This window comes from Cryptotermes secundus, unplaced genomic scaffold (assembly GCF_002891405.2).
Source record: "Cryptotermes secundus unplaced genomic scaffold, Csec_1.0 scaffold280, whole genome shotgun sequence".
Classification (NCBI taxonomy): Eukaryota; Metazoa; Arthropoda; class Insecta; order Blattodea; family Kalotermitidae; genus Cryptotermes; species Cryptotermes secundus.
The window spans coordinates 1,615,991-1,635,590 of NW_019720566.1; the positions used below are offsets into that span (position 1 = coordinate 1,615,991).

Consider the following 19,600-nt stretch of genomic DNA (forward strand, 5'->3'; position numbering starts at 1 on the left):
GGGCTACAGGCAATACAGAGCTATTGCTGATTTACGCACTTTACAGTTCACGGTTATACACGCACTAGTGTTCTCAGTCTTCACTAGTCGTATCGTGGCAACAGATTTCTAACAGTCTGTCACTCTAAATCACACATGAAGTCTTCTTTGCAGTGCCTAATTCCTTTCTTGAAATTTCTTCCCAATCATCTTCGACTGCCAACTCCAGAACTCGATCCAATTCTTGACAACAACTAACTCAAATGAACGCTTCAACTGTAATCTTCAACTGAACTCTCTCAACTTCTGACAACACCTGCTCCCTTGAGACTTCCCGTTATATAGCTTCGGTACGGACCCCGCAGAAAATACCGTCTTCTATTGTCCCATATGGTTCTAGGCGTGTTTACCGGTACGTTGCCTAGCAATAAACGTCCTACTGTTGTTCGCGTTGGTTTCAGCGGGATTGTGTTTACCGAGTCGTTGCCTAGCAAAGAATTATATGTCAGAATATATAGACCCCCAGAGTATGAAAGAAAAGTAAATACCAACTGTTTTGACCTACCTCGGAGGTTAAGTCGTTTCAGACTCATGAAAAGGAGCTTAACATTTTGTGTAAGACACAATGATTATTACTGGCGCGAAGAAAGCATATGAACATCTTAAATCGTTTATGTAATAAAAAAGTGAAGTTGTTGCTGTACCTAAGTAAGCAAGCAAGCACTAAGCCACGAAAGCCACCGGTCACGGTAGCCGAGCGGTCTAAGGCATGCACTGTCTTAGCTCGCTCGGAAGCCGGGATCGTGGATTCGAATCCCACTCAGGGCATGGATGTTTGTGTGCGTTTTTCTGTGTCTGTCTACAGGTAGAGGCCTTGCGACGAGCTGATCACTCGCCCAAGGAGTCCTACCGCATGTGTAAGATCTAGAAAAACCGAAGTGAACGGAGTTCATGGAGGTAGACCTAGGCCCAATGGGGCTGTAGTGCCAAGGAGGGAAAAAATATATTCGTAAATAAGACAATGTGCATGGAACCTAGGTGCCGTCTAGGGGAATGGCTGAAAATTTCCTCAGCTTCTCTTAACACACACAACTGGTTAACATGATGCTGGGTAACAAAATACGTCAGGATGCATTTACCACTGCGTTAGCTTCTTCAGTCATTAAGACAGTTATTTACGTGTAAAATCACGGTACTCGAGTCCTTGGCGTAGAACACGTCATAAATTCTTGCATCGGGAGTGAAAGTAGCTCCATGCGGTTCGCAGACAAATGATTTGAAATAATTTTATAGACGTGTCACATGGCTTCCTTTCAGGCAATTCACACGATGGCCGTGTGTCAAACTGCGAGTCCTGGCAAAGGACTATGATGTATTTTTAGTAATTAGACCGCAACAATAACAGAAGAGAGGACAATGCGGCTAGTGTAGCAGCTGGCGGCCGATCAACAACAACCTGGACCTCAAAGGATAAAACAAATATCTTACTTTTTAAAGATACAACGAAGCAGCCAAATCATATAAACGCTTATAAAAAATCACGGATCTGACGTAAAAAGGTGCAGATTCTTTGTTATAAATTTGTGGATAGAAAATTATAAACTGAATAATTTACAAAAAGTGAAGTTTAAACATCATTCGCAGATGCTGTAAGTGTCTAAACTCACACTCCTGTTTACATCACGATTTCCGGTGCGGCATGCAACATCAAACATCGCATCAATATAACAAACCACGCCAAACAGACCATGGCAAGATTAGACCGGAGCCACACGCTGCATATTTGCGCCGAATTATGCAAATTCCTGCGTCATGAGTTCCCGAGATTAATAAATATCATATTAGCAGTAGTTCGTCAATACATGAAGAATATGCCATAAATAAGAATGTACATAGCCGTACACATTTTCGGAAAATTAATATTCGGCCCCTTGACATTACGCTTTCCGCGAAGTCAGAAAATACAAGAGAAGTCCTTAGTATGTAGGATTTGAGGTTATCACAGCAGTGATTATGAAGGGGTCTATATTCTGGGACATAACGTCGTTTAGTGAATTGGAAGTCAACAGACGTTATGGAGGAACATGACGCCTCCATCTTCCCTGTTTGCTACCTGCTTCAGGCACGTTTCTAGTTTGGCTTAGTCTTCGATACTGAAGATGGGCATGATATATGACCTCCGAAACGTCGGTTGACTTCCAATGGACTACACGGTGTTACATCCCAGAAGATAAGACTCTTGCTAATCATTTTATCTCCACGATCATGTTGAAGATATGAATAGTACTGCCCATGTTTCGGAGATCCTCGTTGTCTGCACCCTTTCCTACGAGATGCGGGCTGTACGGCGGAATGTCCGAGGTTTGGTCTCCATCTTTCTTACTGTCATCATTTCTGCCCTGAACACATGAGCTGTAATGCGGGCGCTTCGGAGATTCTCACTGTCTCCATAGTATTGATACTTCATTTTGCTTTCCCTTATAAACAACAACCGTATTTCTAAATCTAATGTTTTCCCGAATCTTCTGTGTATCGATATGTTGAATGTGCCAATTTGGGTCAACAGTTACGTGATTAAAGGAAATGAGACACAAATTTCCGTATCCGCCTCTTCATAACAATGGTGGGCCGATATGGTTCAAACTGCTACTTGCTTTGCAGAATTAACGCAGACATACACAAACAAAACAAACTCCGTGGCCTGTAGTACGCAAGCTAACTATACTGACCGAGCGACCGCCGCTTGTCGGCGAAGTTAGTGCCAACTTAGTGGATAGAGGGTGTCGCGTGTTCACCGCAACGGATCCCACGGCCGGTAATTTCGGTGTTCTAGACCGGAGCCGCTATTTCCTTGAAATAGCTTCTCAATTATCCTCAAGAGGCTGAGTGGACCCCGTTCCAGATCCATTACGTCTCATAAAATCTGGTAGCCCTGGGAATCAAACCTGGGACCTATAAATCTGTAGCTAGGAACTGTAACCACTAGACCACAGAGCGATCATTAGCGTGTTAACTGCGCCAAATCAGTAAGCAAGAGTCGAGGTTTTTCAATGTGATAAAACGACAACCATACTGAAGAGAAGAGGCATGTTTTGTTGCAACAGAACTGAACAGCAGAAACTGTTGGTTGCAAATGGTGGCATCCACCCACCCAAGCATTCATTCATCAAGCCGAAGACCTTAATTTATGAAACATCAAGCAATTTTACTCGAGGCTCAACCACGTCTGTTAATCCAATTCGTCCGTTACATAAACCAATAACAATTTGCCGAGCTGTTGTCCAATTTAACACAACGCATAAAGTGATTAATAATAAGCTCTGAAGACCCCACAGGGCGATATCGAATACTAGAGGAGGTTCGTTTCAAGCGTCTCCATAGAGACTGGTTATTCAAGGTTCATTACACAATGTCAGCAAGCTTCATCGTCTACTGCCAAGTGACTGGGTCCCAAGCTCAACTACACACAGACACACAAACAATAAGTTGGACTCATCTTCTTTAAACACAGAACAACTAGTTTCTGCAAACAAGAGGTTCACAAGAAATGTCATCACATAGTGACCATAGTAGCGACTGCTCTCTGTGCTAGCAAAAACAATGGACGGCTGGGTTTCGATTCACGGAAAGATGGAATTTTTTCACCACCGGCGTGTCGAAAACTACTCTCGGTAGCACAAAGTCACATGCCAATGGCTACCGAGGGCTCTTTCTCAGAGGCAAAGTCGGAGCGTGAAGCGAGTTTTTCAATCCGTGAAAAAGACGTAGTAACAGTAATGCAATTCGATTCTTTATTATTTATGTGCTGAGCCAACAGCCGCAAGGCCAATTACAGACACGGCACAGTGTAGATAAACGTAGTTACATACTGGACAATCACAACATAAAGTTAAAGAATAATTAAAGGTCAGCACTGGAGGAAAACACATTAATGCATGTACACGTAAGGAAAAAATAAACAAAGTAATAATAATAATAACAATAATTTGATTATCACAAATCTAAGTTGCTATTGACAATTGAGAAATGTAAGGTAATGTAAGATAGATATTTAGAAATAATAATAATAATAATAATAATAATAATAATGGGACAAAAAACTCCGTGGCTGTTGTCCGCAAGCGAACTATACCGACCGAGCAACCGCCGCTTGTCGGCGAAGTTAGTGTCAAATTTAGCGGATAGAGGATGTCGCGTGGTCAGCGCAACGAACCCCCACGGCCGTTAATTTCGGTTCTATAGACCGGAATAAAATGGGACAGACAATAAAAATTATAACAAAGTAAATAAACGCACTCCTTATAAGCAAATCAGGCCTATAGTAAATTACGGACAGACATGGCTGAAGATTTACAGAGAATATATTATAAAAGCATAAGAAAAGAGCAAGAGAAACTGTAAGGGCGGAAGAGAACTGGAAAAATCAAGCATGATAAAGGATCTGATGTAACAGGCATGTAGCCCAACCTTAATCAGATAAACAATATTAACACTCAGAATGCGAATAAGCGGAGTATCCATACCGTCGACCGAATTACAGAAATTTCGTAGAGTTAACTGACTTTAAAGTGAAGCTAATGCCCTAGAATATCAATCTTTAGATATTTTTAGGTTGATATGTATCCCTGGAATCAATAAACAGAAGGCCTTGCAAATGGTTTACCTCTCAACCGAATACAGCGTGACTCACTTCACAGACAATAAGCAGTAGTATAATTCGGGGGCCGTTGACCCATGCCGTCCGCTACTGATCTCATGGTTTCAGTTATTCATGAAACAGACGGGACACGGTGATCATACCACGGAAGTCAGCACTCGCACTTATTGATTATTTCGTTGCGTGACACAACGAACCCGTCATTTTTACATTCACGTTCCTCACTCTGAGTCCGGCGAAGTGTCAGGTCACAGGTGAAACCCAGGTAATGTTTCTCGTGGCTGCTAGTCGAGTGTCTCACACATTTCTCATGTAGCACTCAATATATCGCACAAGGTCGGGTGAATTATGACTGACAGAGAAAACAGGAACCATTCCGAGGAAAACTTGCTTCATCCCGGAAACGCCATACATGCCATAACCAACACAGCCTTGGGATTGGGCCACAGTTTTAGTGATGAAGTCACCGAATCATGCAGTGTGATGAGGTGCGCCTCGGTCCTCCAGCCTCGACTAGGACTGATTTGAGATTGAAGAGTTCTACCTTCTGGGATATAACGACATGTAGTCCTTTGAAAATCAAACAATATTTCGAAGGAAAATTTTACCTCCATCTTCAGGGTCGAAAAATAAGCCAAGCAAAAGCACAATCAGTAAAAGCAGGTGGAGAGCAGAGCTCTGCTTTCTAACTCGGCTTACTATTCGACTCTGAAGATGGAGGTGATATGTTCCTCAGAAACGTCAGTTTAATTTCAGCGGAATTCAAGTCACTGTATCACAGAAGACAGAACTCTTAATGTCCTAAAGATTAAAACCTTTGCTAAATTTTTATTTTCAATATATGAATTTATAGACATGTTAATGCTCCCCAGATATTCGGATTCAACGCGCAAAAGGTTCAACAGTTGCACCCACAGAATCGAAAGTACGTGGATTCAACCCTCAATTCAGTATAAAACAGAGCAGAATGCATTTCTGTTAAGAAGCAGGCCTACACATTTTCCAAATACATTGTGACTTTACGTCCCACTAGCCTAGATGTTAATTTACTGCCATTCGAATGCACTGTCGCTTACAGCACAATACACTACATGCTACACATCAGGCAACCAGAAATGTCTAGTTGTTTAAATATGTGCCATATAGGAGGTTTCAGACACAAGTTTATAATACCCCAACAAGATCTACATTTTAACCTATGTCCTTTTCTTTCCTGGTTAGTAATTTTTAATAAATCTGAAAAATGTGATTTGCTTCACGCAAAACAGTACTGGCCTGACAAGAGAGGAAATTAATTCCTTTAACTTCGACGTAGACCTCAGTGGACCCTACAAAATGCAAATGGATGTGGTTCAGTATCTGAAATTTATGTGGAGATGGGCAGATGGACATAACAACATAGTTATGGTTACACTATATGCTTCGTGCATTTCTTTTTTCCTTGGCACTACAGCCCCAGTGGGCCTAGGCCTACCTCCATGAACTCCTTTCACTTCGGTTTTTCTAGATCTTAGACGTACGGTAGGACTCCTTGGGCGGGTGATCAGCTCGTCGCAAGGCCTCTACCTGTACACAAACACAGAAAAAACGCACACAAACATCCATGCCCTGAGTGGGATTCGAACCGACGATCCTGGCTTCCGAGCGAGCGAAGACAGTGCATGCCTTAGACCGCTCGGCTACCGGTTCCGGCATGCTTCGTGCATAGAATACATAATAATCTTTATAAAGGACAAATATTGATTAGATAATATTGTGACATGACGCCTGAAAACCGGAAGAGCGGAGCCAGAGCAGATATTCATTGCTAGGCAACGACTCGGTAAACAGGTTCCCGCGGAAATGAAGACTCAAGCAACAATAGAAGAACTACGGTTTCTCTGCAACGGGGAGGTAAACGTACTTCTATAATAGCGGAATTAGGAAACTATGTTTTCTGTTGTAGCCGACCCGAGGTTGTATAACGAGGAATACAGCCCAGCTAGAATCAAACTCCCGTATGGAGGCGAGTTCGAATACCTCCACCATAGCCCTGCGAGTCGTAGGTGGCGATGAAAAAGGAACGCAGTGCCTGGGGGTATAACTGGGCCACCCGGTTCCTGGGGGATATAAACACGGGGATCTGGCACCCCAGGTTAGGGGAGTCTCGAATATGAGCAGTAAACTGTGTTTATGAGTCCCTCGAGACTCGGACCCGAGAATGACTACGCTGGGGAGTGCCAGTAGCAATTGTAAACGACATACTCATCCTCTCGTGAGAGTGGATGTTACATAAGGGCTATTACCGCAAGTGTTCGGTTGGGGGGGGGATACTGGTCGTGATACTCAAGGGGCTTGTTTCACTATGAACAGTTTTACTTTTGCTAGCAAATACCTGAAGTTTTCATCTGACATTCTGAAGTAGTTCATGTAGCCTTCAGGTCTATCATTTCTAATAAAGTTCAGTAAGTCCATGATTTATTTTATCCGTCTTCTAGTGCATACATTCATCTGCCCCTCTTCTCACTATCACTACATGTTTCGGCACAAATGTGCCATCTTCAGGTGCTGATCCAATCCACGACAAACTAGTTCATTGCATGCCTTGTCTATACATACTAAAATAACTAAAATATATATTTATCATATATACTGATAAAGGTTAAGTGTTAAAATATTAAAATTATACAGCATATTTCATTCTTACGTCGTGTTTTATTACGCGAGTCACGTCTATCATCGTCTGTTGGAGCCCTCTTTCACTATCGTGTATTGTGCTCTATGTTGCGTCTCGCTCCTGTGACTGCGTGTGTTATACTNGGGCCAGATGAATGTATGCACTAGAAGACGGATAAAATAAATCATGGACTTAAATCAGTGCAACAGGACGCTAAAATATAACAAAGTTCAGTAAACTTAAATGTGTAAATCTGTCTCTATTTAACCAGTTCTAAGCCCACATTTCCCTCCTGTCTCTATTCTTTTTTCTCCCGAACACACCGCATTCATCTAGTATTATCACCACTGCTGCAACTTGCTTCGATGAACTCATTCTGGATATTGAAATGTACGAGCAAAGTTGGGAGTCAGCTCATGCGTGTGTGGTGAAATTAATCTGAGCCCGGCTCCCGAGTCAAGCTCGCCGAGCCGGACTCACGAGCCAGACTCGTACGTGTATGGGCCCCTTAACTAGCATTAGAATTGAAGAAGTCTCTGGAAACGGCAGTCGAATATGCTGGAGAAGAGAAGAGTTTTTTTTATTGCTAGTGAGGTGGGACTAAGTCCCTTGTACTGCGGCCACTTCTGGTCGGTTGTACCAGCCCAGATGATAGGTGAGGGTGAATGTGGAGCAGTTGGTGGAATGAAGATGGGCAGGGGAAACCGAAGTACTCGGAGGAAACCTGCCCCAGCGCCACTTTGTCCACCACAAATCCCACTTGACCAGACCCGGAATCGAACCCGGGCCGCAGCGATGGGAAGCCAGCGACTAACCGCTTGAGCTATGGCGCGGCCAAGAGAAGCCATAGTGCGTCATATAGGGGTACACAATGTGTAAGTGTGCAATACATCCGGTCATCGATCCAAAACCCGTCTATAAGTTACGCACACCCCCAAATACGTAACACTATAGTAAAATTATCAGGATACTGGTGTTGCTCCACTAAAGTGTTTCGCACGCCCTCCACACAAGAACCATTGGACGAAAGGCGTTACAGATTATTGCTTGACCTTGCTACAGAGCTCCAAGAAAATCGATCAGTTCGTTGAGACGTTATCAATAGAAAGAGAGATAAGTCATTGGTGTAGGTAACCATTTTCCTTTTGAAGCCATCTCAGAATGGATATTTGACAGGAGGTTGTGAGGATGTGAAATTGAGTAAATTGAGTGGGGACAAGATCCATTGAAGCACTTCTGTGATGATGGTGATGGATATTCGCGGTTCATAAAAACATATACGGTTTCTTTATATTAGGACCGAAAGGAAGGAATATTATGATGCAGAAAATTGCACGAGGAGCTCACAATTTGGGATATGTAATAACGGAGAATGAGATAAGTCGTGCAACATGCACAGGAAAGATGTCAAATACATATAAAAATTGACCCAGAAACGTGAACGGAAGGGGGCACTTGGGAGACATACGCATTGAAGGAGTATATTGTTAAAAAGCTCCTTGTAAAGAATCCTCAGGTACCATAAAAGGCACAGAATTTCTTGACAAATTGAGCGACTGTCAGTTTATCAAGAAGAACGACCTTGGTCAATGGAGTTACTCATTTATTTACTTTTATTGACAGTAAACAATAAAACCGACAGAGAATTCCTTCACATCTGAATAAACATGCACTGCTCAAGCAGAGCATTGAATAACTTCTCATATCTCTACCATAACAAAGAGAACTCTATATCCTGAACGAATCTGTACCTTTCAGCTCATGTTGCTAGCGTTACGAAACCCAGGTAGCATTACATGGAACAGAAATATGACAAGGACGATCTAAAAGTGAACAATATAAATTTAATTGTAAAACCAAAATGGAAATTAACACTTCTCAGAGTTAGACGTAAATGGGAAATTACATTAAAACATGTAAAGGTAAAGCTATCCCTGTAACAGGCCATGGAGGCCCATAGGTTTTTAAGACGGAGGGTCCCACATTATCTAGAAACTCGGCTGACAGATGGCGGTAAGGTTGTCAGCCTTACGCGCTGGCCGTCCTGTACCCCCACAGGAATATTCCTGGTAGGTACTCATTTCTGTTTAGAGGCTCAGTTGACCCCAAGGCCATAGTGCGGCTGGAAGGATTTTGTCAATTGAAAAAATCCACATCATTGGGACTCGAATCCGCGACTTTCCGGCTTGTAGCGTAGTGCCTCCACCAACTACGCTACCGCGTGCCCCCACATTGAAACAGATTTTGACATAAACAAGATATGAGTTTGAAAATTCTACTGACCTTGCTTACGATAGGCATTTGTGATGACGATGATGAACTTTCGAGTTCTGCAAGAGGGGAATCATACCAATTACAATTATAAATCACTCCGTCCAATGTGACCTGTAAGTTTTTTACTACATAAAAACTTAACACCATTATACGTTTCGGTCTCTGTGGACCATCTTCAGAGGGCAAACATCACTACAAATAGGAAACCACCATCACATAATTTGTTTACACGTAAAGTACGTACGCTTATATGTTACAATACATAGTACACAGAATAAAACATTTCACACACACAGCAGTTTCCTGGGAATGTAAAGTTCTAAAAAAATTGTATAAAAATCCTTGATGCTAATTAAAAGTTTTTGGAATGTCAATAATTAAAATTCGTAAACCATGCAGGCTCGTGTTCGTNTAAAAAACTTTTAATTAGCATCAAGGGTTTTTATACATTTTTTTAAAAAATTTTTAGAACTTTACATTCCCAGGAAACTGCTGTGTTTGTGAAATGTTTTATTCCGTGTACTATGTATTGTAACATATAAGCGTACGTACATTACGTGTAAACAAATTATGTGATTGTGGTTTCCTATTTGTAGTGATGTTTGCCCTCTGAAGATGGTCCACAGAGACCGAAACATGTAAGGGTGTTAAGTTTTTATGTAGTAAAAAACTTACAGGTCACACTGGACGGAGTGATTTATAATTGTAATTGTTATTGTGACGGACCAGAATGAAACAAATCAGAATCATACCAACTATGAAAGCAGCCTACAAATGGCCCTTGGAAGAGCATGTGCCATGGTGTTACATTCAGTCCCTGTTGATCTTTAGTGAGACAGCCGTACAAGGAACAACGACGACGCAGGATGTTATAAAGAACAGCCGTGGGCGATGTGGCGGCCTCGTTTTACTGTCGCGCTAACTGATGTCATATGGGGTGTGGGAACTGCAGTGGCACTTTGCAGTTCCCAGGCCTCACCTCCGGCACAGCACTGAAACCAGCGTCCGATTTTGTATTCTGAAACTACCAGACCGAGATCCTGAACACTAAAAAGCTTGGCCGGCATAACGCATCTGGTTCTATTTAAGAAGGAACTCGGTTCGACACTCTTCGTGAAATTGTCCTTTTCTAGAATTTCTTCACCTCTCCTACCTTTGAATCAAAATGGCTGAAAGTGAAGTACACTGAACAGGAAAGTGCCCGAGTTTGGGATTAAATTTACATTTGCTGTTGAGTATCTGTTTCAATCAGGTGACAGAAAAGTTGTGAAAATTGTTCAGTTTAAGTCGATACGACCATTCTTCAATGTAAACAGCACTTCCTGAGGAAATATTATTTAACTTTTAATAGTTTAATGGCTGGAGTATCAAGAGGTCGGAGTTCGAGTCCCGGTAGAGCCAAGAATTTTTCACTTCTCCATGTCGTCCAGACCGGCTCTGGAGCCCGCCCAGCCTTCTATCCAATGGGTACCGGGGACTCTTTCCCCGGGGGTAAAAAGGTCGGTGCGTGAAGCTCACCACTCACCTCTAACTAGTGCCAAGGTCAAGAAAATATGGGTCTGTACATCCATTCCCTCACACGCCTTCATAGCGTAGTGTTTAATTAGTTAAGCACAGGAACACATTTAACTTATACACGTACAATGGAACCATGGTACTTCAACAAAGTCGCGATGCTAGTGTACTGCTGGGGCTTCAGTTCCGATTAAATTCTTATGGGCATAAGAAAGCCCAGAAGTTTAACTTAAGCAGTTCAGCTAGTCACTTCTACCCGGTTGGAATCTCAACGGATGCTGCAGCAATTGTGGCATTTGCCGTGGTTTTACTCATCTACACGAAAACCTGGATAATGGCTTGACTGCTTCCTTTCCAGTTCCCTTCCACTTCACATAATCTTCCTCTGTCTCTTTCGTCTACAAATAACCTCAGAAGCTAATAGCCCTGTGTTTAATAACAGACGGAGTAACCAAAATACGTGGATATTAATTTCCTATTACTGACTCATTAAGGATAAGTTGATTGCCTGTACTGAGCATTTAGTGTTATGAGTAGAACTGCTAAACGAGCCCTGGGTGCAAACGTGTTTTTGGAGAACGCCATCAAAACAAGGCTCAGACGCCGATGGAACCTCAGATAAATATGCTGTCAGGATCCTACCTTGATTTAAATAACTCAGGACAAGGGCATAAAGATGCGGCCACACAGAGCGCTACGCTGTTCGCTACGTACGCTACGTACGCTGTGTACACTATGTTCGTTGCACCGCGTGGCCNATAAATTTGAAGAATATTTCCGAATGAATGGGGTTGATGAAAATATTTTAAGTTCTTCACTTATAGATAAAAGAAGCGGCCTCCGTAGTCTAGAGGTAACGTTCCCACCTCATGACTCGTAGTACGCGGGTTCAAATACCCGGCGGAGGTCGTCGAATTTTTAAGGGCGGAAAAATTCAGGGAACAAGTCCTCCGGGAGGGACTTTAAGCCGTGGGTCTCGTGTCGTAGCTTTACGGCACGTAAAAGAACCTCATACCTCCAAAGGAAGTCACTGAGCAAAATTGCGGACGTTTGCCGCCCAACAGCAGTCACTAATACCTCCGGTAGATGGGGGAAGCATTATAGATACTTCTCAGCCAGTAGAGCCGGTCTCGCTGGCTGGGCGGGACTGATGGTAAGCGCTAATATCGGTAGGATATAGAGAGTGGTAGAAATCATAGAGGGAAGCACAATGGACCAATACAGGTCTAAGTGCATGGGGAAACCCACCCTCTCTAATAACTAACTAACTATAGATAAAAGAACAATGTTTGTACATTACCCGGTGTATTCAATTCTCCAGAAATCATGTCCCTGGCATTATCCCGCATGTTCTGGTTCCGATATTCTTCTAACCCTTTGTTCCACAAACAAGGATACTTCCTTACTTCTATTAATTCCTGCAGTGTCATTTTCATCTAAGCGAATGCTGTGTTGAATGATACGTAACACGTGTTGTAATCAGAGTGGGAAATTACTGAGGCGCGCAGCTGACACCTGGAAGCGAGCCCAGTGCGCATGCCCGTCCAGCGCGACGTTTTAAAAATATAGCTGAGAATCAAACATTCTGAGACGCAGCTAACATAGCGAACATTGCGTACGTAGCGTACGGAAGTCTGTGTGGCCAGTCACATTGGCAATAAAGGGAGTTATTTTTCTGTTCGTATAGCGAACATAGCGTACGTAGCACTCTGTGTGGCCGCACCTTAAGGCGGCAATCAAACTTCAGGTGGTATGAACCACGAATTTCTTAATGAGTGAACAACTGATTGCGCACGGACGAATTCGACCAAAGTTCCTGACTCCATCAAGTTGACTATCTCCGGCGTGGCCTACTGCCTCGTTGACGCTGATTCGTCGAAACTGAACTGGGCCACTCGGCATTAAGGGGAGTCCAGTACTTGCCCCTGCCGCACATCCTCATTGGTTCCGCTATACACATCAACCTCCAGAACTTAGTTGCTGTGGCTGTGTGTGCAGTCTACATCGTCTACATTCAGCCCGATCAGACGATACAGAGAAAACAGAAGCAGGGGGGAGAAGGCTGTACACGTTTCAATTTCCCAGCGCCGTGATATGGAATATAGAACACAATTCGCTTTGCCGTCTAAAGTTGCTACTGACATTAATTGCTAGGCTCAAGGTGAGCAATGCCGCGTAGTGCTAACACTGAATTCTAGTGCAATCAAAAGACAATAAGTGTGTTCATATGGTATAGTTACGAACTGAGTTCTAGACCCTGCCTACGGCGTGTTTCACCGAGTTCTTCATTATCCTCTATCAATGAATTCATAGCCACAATTTCATCCTAATATGGAGGTTATAACATAGAATAAAATCTTCCCGTTTTCGCATTCCAACAATACACATTGTCACGGTTTTCGTGACTAGACAAGGGGGTTGGATTAGTAATTGCATTTACTGAACACTTTCAAATCGTAACTACAGGTAATTATAACAGTCACTATTGTACGCACTTTACAGTTCAATATACCACATGCTAAGTCTTTCCAGTCTGCTGTGCTTTCACCAGACGTTGCCTGATAACGGATCTCAACACTGTCCTCTTCTTATCACGTCGTTACCGGCTGACGACTCTCGCGCGCGTAACCCATGGTTCCAACTCACATCCTCGAATGTGTTCGTTCGGTCGGTTAACTTCCTGTAGGCTTTGGCCAGCACAGTCATTCCTGACTTCAGTCTGCTAGAGTCCATGACTATGATTTTTGTTCTCATACAAATGTATGTGCTCCTCTTCGATGAGGGAAGTGTCGGTCTTTCTACAAGGGCGCTAAGTTTGTTGCGCTGTGGTTTCAGCACGAGTATAGATGACTATGAAGAACTTGGTATGGGAAACTGAAGAACGTCGATAAAAATCTTCAAGTTCAAATCTGCCCAACGAAACATTTCATGGACTGCAGCTAAGCCTTCGCGTTGCGAGCCCGGAACTAACTGCCTGAACCAAGGCATGGCATAAGCACGTTCTAACATACTTAGAGTTCAAAGTTGAGTATATCTGTAGAACATGAGGAATACAGACAAGAAGACGGCTGAAATGAGAATAGGAATTTCCGGAAATTCTTCTTTCACGGTAGAACTGAAAATTTAAATTTGGAATGCATCTCGTCTGTCAATTTTTCTACATCAGGTCTCGAGAAACAAAGAACACAGGACTCGCATACGAAGGCCTTATCGATTACAGTTAACTGGAGATATTTATTATCTGATTTGTAGCTCTTTGTTTCTTTCGAATATTCTGGAGCAAATTTAAGGTACCAAATTGGTTCTTCTGAGATAAGAAGCCATCGATAATGACACAATGGAGATCCATTCCATTTTCTAAATATAATCATCGTACAAAAATGCATAATATAAATTATATCTCATTAATAGTTATACCTTGCTTTTAAAATATTTCTTGATTTGGCATATATATATATATAAGAATGTAAATCACAGTGGGCGCGGTCTGAGGCATGAACCGTCTCCGCCCGTTCGAACACTGAGATCGTGGGTTCGAATCCCACTCGAGTCACGGATGTCTGTGTGTTTATTCTGTGTTTGTGTTGTTCTATATAGAGGCAGAGGCCTTACTACGGACTGATCCCCCGTCCAAGGAGTCCTACCGACTGTGTATAGGTGTAAGAAACTGAAAAGACGGCAAGGGTCCACAAGGGCTGTAGAGCCATATATATATATATATATAAAAGAATATAGCTCGGAATATTTATTTATTTCATCAAGTTAAGTGCTGGTCTTATTGTTCAATATGACTAAAATAAAAAGGAATATCCAGTATCTAAGCTCTAGGAAACACCAGATCAATTCAAAATTGGTCTGGGATTGCCACCAAACCCTTATGGAACTGGCCAAACATAACAGGGTACAACTGATATGGGTGCCGGGGCATGAGGGCATTGCTAGAAATGAAGCAGCAGAGCAATTAGCTAAAATTGGAGCTGAACATCCGTTCATAGGACCTGACCCAGCCTGTGGCATCTCTCTAGGAGTTGCCAAACAGGCAATCAGGGACTGGACTAACATGAAACACAAGAAATACTGGGAATCCTTAACTGGACTCAGGCAAGCAGAGGGACTCATACGAGGACCTTCTGCTAAAAGAGCGAAGGAACTGTTGAAGCTCAACAGGAACCAGCTACGATGGGTGGTAGGACTACTTACAGGACACTGTCACCTCAAAGGACACCTGTTGAAATTGGGACTAAGTGATAGTCCCACCTGTGAGAAGTGTAAGACAGAAAATGAAACAGCCACACACGTCCTGTGTGAATGTGAGGCTTTAGCTTATTTAAGATTACGTCACTTGTGTCAGTACTTTATGGAACCAAGTGACTATTTTGACGCCACTACGTCCAAAATCCTGCGCTTCATCCGAAGCGTGGGGTTTCTGAGGGAATAATTAAAAAAGGGGAAGCACAATAGACCTAAGGTCGCGGTGCAAGGGCCGAGAAGGCCTACCCTTCATATATTCTATTCTATTCTAAGCTTTAGGAAAGGCGAATTAAAACTTCATGAAAATTCGATGAAAGGGTTCAGGAGCTGAAATACGAGAACGTTGTAAGATGCACGGAAAGGTAAAGTGATAATACAGCACTGTTTTACATTTTCGCATACACAGTATCCGTGGCATTTGCTCTTTAATAGCATCTTTTCCACGGTGATCATTTGGCCGAATCAAAACTGCGTGACGTCATATAACTGAACATATTTTAAGAGCCGCAAAAGAGAAACGTGGGCTGGGACCATAGATGAATTCCGAGAAATGTGACGCAGATGAAGAGTTGTGATGTCTACGCTCCAGCTGAAATTGCTATCCATGAGATTAAAAGCTAATTATTAGTATAAATATGTCAGGCCGCAGGAAGCGCAGAGAGGGGAGGAAATAAATGCTGATGGTTGTACATTAACTTTTCCGGACAAGTTTCATAGGTCGGGGGGGGGGGCAGACAAGGGAAACAGTCCTGGGTATATATTTTCTAATACTTTCTCTGTATTCCGTGCACAACATATTTCCATATCGAATATTCATATTTGTCCGTCTGTCAGGAGGTCTCTCTTCTCATATTATTTAAATTATTTCGATGAAAAACTCTACTGATAAGAGGCCAATACTAGACATAGTCACACTAACTTCATTTCACTTTTTGATGGTGGACTCTTAATACGTTACTTACGAATTACATCGGATTTCCCATTAAATACTACTGGACGCACCGAGTATCGATTATGGCGCATCCATTCCCTTTCGGGTATCTCGAAAAACACAAAGATTTACGGAAGCGTAAAAAAATAGCTATCCATGTAAGAAGCCGTGGAGGCCGACAGGGCTGTGACCCGTCGAGATTCCCATATTCTTTAGACAATCGGCTCACAGATGGTGGTGAGGTCGTCACCCTTACGCGCCGCTTGTCCTTTACCCACAGGAAGATCCCTGGTATTCGTTTCTGTTAGAGACTGAGTCGACCCCAGGGCCTTAGTGAGGCTGGAAGGATTATGTCAATTGAAAAAAATTCCACCTCATCGGGACTCGAACCCGCGACCTTGCGGATTGTAGCATAGTCCCTCAGCCAACTACACTGCCGCTTTACCCACGGAAGAAGTGTACTGAACATAAATTGCGTGTTTCATTTTTCTCCTTACGGTTTGTTCGAAATGCTTGGCGCTTAGACGAATATTAAGCGAGAAACGCGAGGAAGAAAGGAAAGGTTTTCATGTGAAGTGCCCATTATTGTTGTTCAAGGAGAAATACAATTCTGCATGGTTCGGAATTTACTAATGACGGCGTCTGAGAATAATGGAACCCATGACGACACGCTACATACATTCTGGACCGACATTATCGTTAAGCATATGAAATGTGTGCACAGTACACAGAACAATAAACCAATGAACGAATGAGGGATTCCAAATTGTAAAGATAACATTTTGAACATATTCGAATTCCAAATGTGGAGTATCCTACGTTTTATCCACATTTTTTAAATTTAACTGTTAAATTTAAAAGAGGGAATGTCACAAATTTTATATAATTTCCTTCTTCCTTCAACGACCCTTCTAATATTATAATAATACAAGAAATGTACGGAGCACTGAGATTTGTAAACGATATTCTGCTTCACATGTCTGTGTTATATCGTAATATTCGCATTTCAAGACGCAATATGTTCCAAAGACGAGCTTCACTGTGACTCTGACATTTACAACAGAGAATGTCAGTGTTTATGGGGCACCTTTCACCACTATTATTATAACCTTGTTGACTCCTGCAGTAATATTAAGTTCAGATTTGCTTCCAGTTATCTCTGCCAAATATTATTAAAGTTTTCTAACATTGGGCTATTTCAAATAAAAGGTACAGTTATCCCTCTAACAAGCCGTGAACACTCCCACATCTTCTAGATCAGGCATGTCCAACGCGTCGATAGCGGGACGATTTTTGGTCGATCTCATAGGCCTATAACGAAATTGTACGTGAAAAGCATGTAAAGTCACTTGTAATATAATATGATTATATTCAGATTTTGAAGGGAAAATATGTGTTAAAGTAGTCGGTACTTTCAATGTATGTTTCTTTTACAACAAACATCATGTGTCGTGTTATTTTTACCAATATTTTTGCTTAAAGCTAGGTACGACGATAGGAGGGGGTGGTAGATCACTGGCAGTTTTGACACTAAAAAGTCGATCACAACCTGTTTGAAGTTGGACATGCCTGTTCTAGACAATCGGCTCACAGATGGCGGTCAGGTTGTTAGCCTTACGCGCCGGCCACTCTTTATCCCTTAGGAAAATTCTTAATACTCATTTCTGTTATAGGCTGAGTCGACTCCATGGTCACAGTATGGCTGGAAGGATTAGGTCAAGTGAATAATCCAATGACCTAATCGGGATTCGATCCCACGACCTTCCGGCCTGTTGCATAGTGAGTCAACCAACTACTCTACCACGTGCTCTCAGGTACTAAATAAAATATATGCGGAATTCTTTAGTTGAAATTTAATTGTGCACGTAAAACGGCAGGATGGACTGACAATAATAATCTCAGTTACAATTTCATTTTATACAGAAACTAATACAGCGAAACCTACTTAAACCGGACTCTCAAGAGATACGGATATTCTCTTGAAGCAAAATCCAAGTCAGAAGTTCTCATGGGGTGAGACTTAGTCCACTTGGTACCGCGGTCACTGTTCGGCCTATTGTATCAGTCCCAAAAGGTAGATGATTGTGGAGCAATAGGTGAAATGCTAATTGGTAGGGGAAAGCGAAGTACTCGGAGAAAACCTGCCCCAGAGCCACTTTGTCCACCACAAATCCCACTTGACCAGACCCGGGCTGCCGCGATGGGAAGCCAGCGACTAAGAGCTTGAGCTAGAGCGCGGCCCTACATACTAACTTACAGGCCAGTATTGGCAAAGCGTCCGTTTATATTAAAGGGACATTATTAATATATGGACTAAGTCGCACAAAGACGGCAAGGAGGGAGAACGTGAAGCAGACAACTGTTTACTGCGACTACATTTATAACAGCCATTTCACATGTTTCGAAAGTTGTTTATTATACAATAAAAATAAGAAAAAGCCTCGGTGATGGAGGATGCGCCTGTAGTTCCCTTGGTTCTGTATTATTGGCGTGTTAAAACATCATTAGCTTCGTATCAATATTATGGTATGCATACAGGCCCATAAACGTTTAGCAGAGTTTATAAGGCGTTGTGAAACGTTTTTTCTTTATTTCCCATTTTTTCCCCTATGGCTCTACAGCCTTTTTGAACTTGTCCGATTTTTCAATTTCTTAATCCTATACACAGTCGGCAGGACCTCTTGGACAGGTAATCAGTCGCTACATATACACAGAATAAATGCATAGACATCCATGCCATGAGTAGGGCTCGAACCCACGACCCCAGTGTTCCAGCAGGGGAAGGCGGTTCATGCCGTAGATTGCGCGGCTTTTGTGATCGGCTCCCTTTCAATTAACTCTTTCTTACATAACCGTTATTTTTCTTTGGCACTACAGCCCCAGTGGGCCTAGGATTACCTCCATGAACTTATCCGTTCACTTCGGTTTTTCTAGATCTTACACATTCGTTAGGACTCCTTGGGCGGGTGATCAGCTCGTCGCAAGGCCTCTACCTGTACACAAACACAGAATAACGCACACACACAAACTAAACATCCATGCCCTGAGAGGGATTCGAACCCACGATCCCGGTATCCAAGCGAGCGAAGACAGTACATGCCTTAGACCGCTCGGCTACCGTGACAGGCAGATAACCGTATGGCCTACAATATCTAGGGTTATAGACTCGTTGAGTTCTCTGTGTTTTCATTGAACTATGTCACTATGAAAATACAAATTATAATTGACCGCCTATTCCAGAAACTACACTGCAGCGCTAATATAACTTCTGTTATCTTACCAGTTTCACTGGTCGAAATATCAGTAATATTTTTGCGACGGAGATATAAGAGACCAG

At 42.5% G+C, this 19,600-nt stretch overlaps 1 protein-coding gene across 3 annotated transcripts in view; it reads right to left on the minus strand.

Annotated features, from left to right (window-relative positions):
• LOC111868652 (cGMP-dependent protein kinase, isozyme 1) overlaps positions 1-19,600 on the minus strand; it is a 167,207-nt gene that overhangs the window by 94,060 nt on the left and 53,547 nt on the right. The window contains exon 1 of one of the 3 annotated variants that reach the window (XM_023859515.2): positions 12,382-12,443. The exons of the other annotated variants lie outside the window; for them this stretch is intronic. Within the exon in view, the coding sequence (XP_023715283.1) occupies positions 12,382-12,430 (49 nt within the window). The 5' untranslated portion in view covers positions 12,431-12,443. Of the gene's footprint in view, positions 1-12,381; positions 12,444-19,600 lie in introns of those variants that run through there. 3 annotated transcript variants of the gene reach the window in all.